A 6,475-nucleotide genomic window follows, 5' to 3' on the forward strand; every position below is an offset into this window, starting at 1 on the left:
GGGGGCGGGCGGGGGCCGCGCGTGGCGGTGCTGGGCGGCGGGCGGCGGCGGGCGTGCTCTGCTGGGCTGCGTCCGTGCCCGCCGCCTGCGCATCCCTCCCTCCCTGCCTCCATCCATCCATCTATCCATCCACCCAGCCGGGCCCCCGCCGAGTTCCCACGGCCGCACCTCCCCCGCGGTGGGGGCGTGGCCCCGGCAGCGGCTGGCGGCGATTGGCTGGGGCGGCGGCGGCGGCGGCCAATGGGGGCGGGCGGGGGCCGCGCGTGGCGGTGCTGGGCGGCGGGCGGCGGCGGGCGTGCTCTGCTGGGCTGCGTCCGTGCCCGCCGCCTGCGCATCCCTCCCTCCCTGCCTCCATCCATCCATCTATCCATCCACCCATCCATCCATCCATCCGTCCGTCCGTCCGTCCCTGCCTCCTCCGTCCCTCCCTGCCTCTGCCCGCTGCCTCCTGCCCTCCCGCCAGGCGTGGGAACTCCATGGGAGAGACGGGCGCCGGGCGAGGAGCGGGACGCGCTCTGGGCGCGCTCCTCCCGCGCCCCGCCGCCCGCCGCCTCCCCGACGGCCGCCCGCGCCCCGCCGCCCCCGTCCCCGCCGTCGGTGCCATGAAGCGGGCGCACCCCGAGTACAGCTCGTCGGACAGCGAGGAGCTGGATGAGGCCGTCGAGGTGGAGAAGGAGAGCGCAGACGAGAACGGGTGAGCTCAGGCGGGCTGCGCCGCGGCCCCTTCCTCCCCTCCGCCACGCGGAGCCCCGGCACCCCGAACCCCCGCGGTGACCGGTGTCCCGCTGCTCCCCGCAGGAACCTGAGCTCGGCCGCGGGCTCCATGTCTCCCTCCACCACCTCGCAGATCTTGGCCAGGAAGAGGCGCCGAGGGGTGAGTGCCCGCCGGCCGGCCGCGGCTCCCGCAGCCCGGCCCGGCCCCGCTGACCCCCGCTCTCTGCCCTAGATCATCGAGAAGCGCCGCCGCGACCGCATCAACAACAGCCTGTCCGAGCTGAGGAGGCTGGTGCCCAGCGCCTTTGAGAAGCAGGTAGCGCCCAGCGACCCTCCGCCGTGCCCCCCATCCCTTCCCGGCAGGGAGCGTCACCCCCCCGGCAGCGGCTCTGGTCCTGCCTAAAACGTTTCGTGCCTTCCCTTCTCTCTCAGGGATCAGCCAAGCTGGAAAAAGCAGAGATTCTGCAGATGACTGTCGATCACCTGAAAATGCTGCATACAGCAGGAGGGAAAGGTAAAGTTTTGTGCGTGACCGTCAGGAGCCCTGCAGGGAGGCTGCCGTGGGAGCAGCGCATTCCCAGGCACTGGCAATGCCTGCAGAAAGTGAACGCTAGCTCTCTTATGTTTCACCAGGAATTAGGGACTTTCGCTACTTCACAAGATTTGTGGCATCACTAGCACTGAAAGGTTTTGCAGTGCTAGCTCTGAGGAGAGTTGTTCTAGAGGAGAGTGATTACGTCTCTCTAGCAGTGTGTCAGCACTGCGTAGTGAATCAGCTTTTGGCAGCTTGGAAAGCAGTTATTATTTATGTCTAATGCTTGTTTCTCTAATTTTCTGAAATTTCAGAACAAAACTAGGAAAAATGCAGGATGAAATAAGTGGTGAAAAGGTTTAGCAAAAACACGGAAATGCCCTTTTAAGAAAAAAGTACTTTGCCTGCTTAACTCTCCCCTGATAAGTTAGGACTTGTGTTTCTAATGAGTTTCAGTGTGCTGTGGTTTAACTTGCACAAGGGAGACAAATGGAAGGAACAGAAATACTTTCCTCCAGTGTCAGTGGGCAATTCCAGTTTAAAAATGGCAGTTTGTGACTGGTCTTGGGACTTGCAGCATCACAGCACAGATATAAAAGAAAAGCTTGTTAAACAAAAAAGGAAGAAAAAAAAAAAAAAGGAGCTTGGCAGCTAGTCTATGGTTGGGAATACTAACCACATCCAAGTGAAATATGCTTATAGGGGAGGGTGGAGTGGGGAGGCTACTTGAAGACAATGACTAGAAAACAACATCTTAAGACTTCATTCTCTGTTCTTTTCTCTTAGGTTATTTTGATGCTCACGCTTTGGCTATGGACTACCGGAGTCTAGGGTTTCGAGAGTGCCTGGCTGAAGTTGCTCGATACCTGAGCATCATAGAGGGTCTGGATGCCTCTGATCCTCTGCGAGTTCGACTCGTGTCTCATCTCAACAACTACGCCTCTCAACGGGAAGCAGCGAGTAGTGCTCACACTGGCATTGGACACATTCCTTGGGGCAGTGCCTTTGGACATCACCCTCACATACCTCACCCGTTGCTGCTGGCTCAAAATGGGCATGGTAATACCAGTACTACAGCATCTTCCACAGAACCACATCACCAGACCAGAATTGCTGCCCCACATGCTGAGACTTCCTCACTCAGAGTGCCCCCAAATGGCAGCGTCGGACCAGTGCTCCCTGTGGTCACATCTACTACCAAACTGTCTCCTCCTCTTCTCTCCTCCATGGCATCTTTGTCTGCGTTCCCCTTCTCGTTTGGCTCCTTTCATCTGCTGTCCCCCAACGTGCTGAGCCCATCTACACCAACGCAGTCAGCAACGCTCAGCAAACCCTACAGACCCTGGGGGACTGAGATTGGCGCCTTCTAAGAACTGACTCTTTAGCAAGGGTGGGAAAGCCTATAAACCTAGCTGAGCTGGGTTATGCCACCCTTAAAGTTGAAGTTCTTAGTAACTGGGACAAAGGTACAGCTTCACCTTAACTGAGTTTGTCTAAAAACTGTCTCGTTGGATTTTTCTTTTTGTTTTCTACATTTTTGTATTAACAGGTTTTTGTTTTTTTTTTTTTTTTGGTAGTTGCTGATGTTGTCCAAAAATAAAATTACAATAGTGGTTTGTTAACACTTGTGTTAGATCTCTGCTGAGCATTTAAGTCACTTTTGTAAGCAGTTTGTTTCAAATGTTTCATTTTTCCTGAGTACATCAGACTGGCTTTTTATGAAGAGATACCACCTGTTATTGTTAGTGATGGTCTAGTTTTGTTACTAATTTTTCCAAGACCATTCTTCTCAGCATTTACAAGCTGTGTTTTTGTTAGTATTTTGACACTGAGATGTTCTATAAAGAATTACTCTTTTGTAAACTATATTTGAGTCTTATATTTCTGAGCAAAGCGTTGACAAATCATATGCACCTGCTTGACCAGCTTTATCTAAGAGCCCAATTCCTCTTTCTTCTGAACCCATTTGGTACATTTGGCAATCTTATTCTAGTCCCTAGTAGATACTTACTCACTTCTTAGAACCACTACACTATTTCTTCCATCAAAAGGAGCAGTATGAGTGGGGAGGGTGCAAAAGTCAAATTGCACGCTGTATTGGTGGTGGGTTTAGCTGCTGGGGCAGTTATGGGTATTAAAGTTGTCACCTGCAGTAATCTCCCAGCCGGAGCTGGTCACATGCATCTTCATTCCATAGGGCCAGATCCTGCTTTGAGTTCCAGTGGAGTAATTGTTCTGCTAGCCTGAATTCTTGGGTATCTGAGGTCGGACTCTTCTCTGTCAGCTTCAAATTTTCAGCTGAAACAGTTGGTGCTGGTATTTCAATTGCCAGTGGAATGGTACAATGGGAACCTGTTCAGTGCACAGCCTTGTTGCTTAACAGATGCATCCTAACTAGGTGATGTTTCTATGCGTTTTAGGTGCAGTTCAGTGCCACTCCTCATTTTTTTAAGGGTTCTGCTATGTTCTTGTGTGCCTGAGAGTGTGTGCACATACATATATTTTGCTTGATTTCGTGAGAATCTTAATCTGAACAGGTTTATTGAGTGAGTTCCACTGGAAGGGGTTTGCCTGCTCTTGTATCTGTGTTGTGGCTAAATAAAGGAGAAAGAACAAAGTATTTAAAATGACATGCTTGTCTGATATATATCAGTGAAGAATTCTACGCCTGTGGGTGTCACAAGAGCTGTCGAATGATTGCTACTTAGTCCTGCTGTGGGCATTTGTATTTGCTCTTTTCTCAGACATTACGGCATATGTAGCTTTACTAGCTGAGTACGTGAAGAACCTTGGAGTGCCTTGGAGTAACAGTCAAGGGAAGGAAAATGTAGGATTTCTTTTGCACATCACTTTTATGTGCCTGGCAGTGCGTGGGCAGGTAGTGAAGATAGCAGGGTTTGTGCTAAAGAAGAGGTTAAAGCTGCACTGCACTTGAATATATTCTTAGTGACTTGTATTAACATTAAGAAGTGATAATCTTTACAGATATGAAGTCCTTTTCTGTCTAACTCATGAACTTATCTGTCCTATAGCTCTGGAATGAAGTTTTGTACGTTAGAATGAGGTTCAGATCACATTCAGTTCATTAGTGCAGAATCTACCCCAGGTCTCTGACTGATCCTGTATTTGTTTGAGTGGTACCATCAGTGTCTAACACCTTTGCTTGAAGTAAAAACCTGGCAGGATTACAAGCAGATAGGTTTTCTCCTGATGCAGTCTGTCCTACCTGCAAATCTGTTCCTGCAGAACTTCTGGAAGTACTTTACTTCTTTCCCGCACATTTGAATTTATAGTGCACTTGTTTTGGTAAATGGCACATCCTTGTCTGGATTTAGCTCTGCCAGAATAGCAGAAAGAATTCGGCCCTGTGGGAGACGAGAGCTTTGTTTAAAGAGGGGCTCTCAGGCCAATTAAGGAGTGGCATTGATGAGAGACTTTCTCGGAAGAAGGATTGCTGTGAGGCTGGAAGGAGCGGGAGAGCATTCAAGTGCGTAACCTTGTTTTACCTTCCTTCTGCGGCTGTAAGGGACCACTGCTAGAAATGAAATGCAAAACACTGTGGGAGCTAGAAATACATAGGTGTTATTAAGGAGAGATTATAGAGCATAGTATTTCATGTAGAAACCTGAAATAAGAGGCTGTAAAATTCCAAATCCAGTTTCCTTTCACAGTGTGTATTGTCTCCTGTTTAATTATGCTCTGCCCTGTCCCTAACAGGTTTTTATAGCAAATTAACAACTCCTACCTAGAAGATTGCTATAGTGCATGCAACTATTCTTTAGATCTTTTAATAAATGGCAATGCTTCTCAGCCTTTTAATGGTTATTTCATTGACATTCAAATGACTTTGCCTCCCTCTAAATAGCTGGCTTTTTTGTGTAGAAAGACCCCTATAATTATTTTTGTCCCACTGTCCTATCCTTGAATGGACTTCAGAAGCAGACTGCAATAAAAGTTTCGCTGCTGGTGTTTGTCTCTATATCCACTGTCTTCTCTTTCTATTACCAATGACAAAGGTATTAATGAAAAGTACTAATTCAACTTTTGCCGTAATTCTATATTCAATTTCAGGGATTCAAAAATCTACTTATTGTTATAATAGAAAGAAATGAAGGAAGTCTAGTAACTCACAAAAACTAGTAATTCAAATGGGAAATGCATGGCTCAGAAGCTGAAACACCAGGATTGTAAGTCCAGGGCTACTGCCAACTTCGTAAATCTGTCTCAGTAATCACTTAATGTACATCTGTTTTGCCAGCAGTATACTGCAGGTATGGCAGTGTTTGGTCTCCTTTCCTCAAGAGGTAGTTGTAGTTGGAAATTTTCTATATGAATGATAAATACTCTTATTTCTTAAAAACTACAATTCTGAGACATTCTGCTATTTTTTCTTTCCCGCAGGATGCTAGGTTTCTAAAGAGAAACTGAGAAAGGCAAAATAAGCTTGGTTCTCTAGGCCATAGATATCTCCAGAGTCCAAAACATTTACTTGTTTACCCTATTGCAAAAGAGCAATTCAGGAGCACAAGCTTAACCAGAGGGATGCTGGAAAAGAAAGGAAATGCATATGTGTCTTGATCCTATGACCCCCCAACGATCTTCAATTGCTTTGGATGAAATGTGTCCATCTGGAAATCCTCAGGCTAAAGCTTTGTGTAGGATGTAAGATGATGTGGTACTTCATATAAGCTAATACTATCCTCCTTTATTAAGGAGGCTGGCTTGGAGTGCAGAATAAATTTAAAAGACTGGTAAATGCTGTGCAAAACCAGATACAAACCTCTGGAAATCCATTCTGTGCTTTGGCGTAAAGGAATAGCAGATGAAAGTGACATTTTTTAGCTTTTGGAAAGAATCTGTCAGTAGTTCTTAAGACACTTTCTGTACAGCGCTGCTGTCTTAACACTAGTAGCATGACAGAGTTTATTAGGATCCTGCTGAAAACCCCATGAATCCTGCCTATTGCTCTCTTCACTCACACATCAGCATGTGAGTCCCCAGGTGACAGGAGCCTTCCTAGACTATTGCATAGTGGTGGGAAGTCTGCCAGGCTTTTTTTTTTTTTTTTTTTTTTTTTTTTTTTTTTTTCCCAAGCAACAAATAAGCCCAAGTGAACACAGATAAACTGAAATCCTTCTTCCTGTTTTATATTGTGTGCATACTCGCAAATGTTTATTGCCAGAAACTCCCAGTTTGGATTGCAACACGCTGTACATTCTCTAGTGAATG

General features: G+C 47.5%; 1 protein-coding gene across 1 annotated transcript; it reads left to right on the forward strand.

Annotated features, from left to right (window-relative positions):
• The first annotated feature begins 218 nt into the window (after positions 1-218).
• HEY1 (hes related family bHLH transcription factor with YRPW motif 1) lies at positions 219-3,869 on the forward strand. Its single transcript, XM_041464422.1, has 5 exons — positions 219-694; positions 799-874; positions 947-1,030; positions 1,147-1,228; positions 2,033-3,869. The coding sequence occupies exons 1-5, from the start codon at positions 477-479 to the stop codon at positions 2,614-2,616; spliced, it is 1,044 nt and encodes a 347-aa protein (XP_041320356.1). The 5' UTR covers positions 219-476; the 3' UTR covers positions 2,617-3,869.
• The last annotated feature ends 2,606 nt before the right edge of the window (positions 3,870-6,475 follow it).

Source organism: Pyrgilauda ruficollis, unplaced genomic scaffold (assembly GCF_017590135.1).
Source record: "Pyrgilauda ruficollis isolate IOZ18807 unplaced genomic scaffold, ASM1759013v1 scaffold18, whole genome shotgun sequence".
Lineage (NCBI taxonomy): Eukaryota > Metazoa > Chordata > Aves > Passeriformes > Passeridae > Pyrgilauda > Pyrgilauda ruficollis.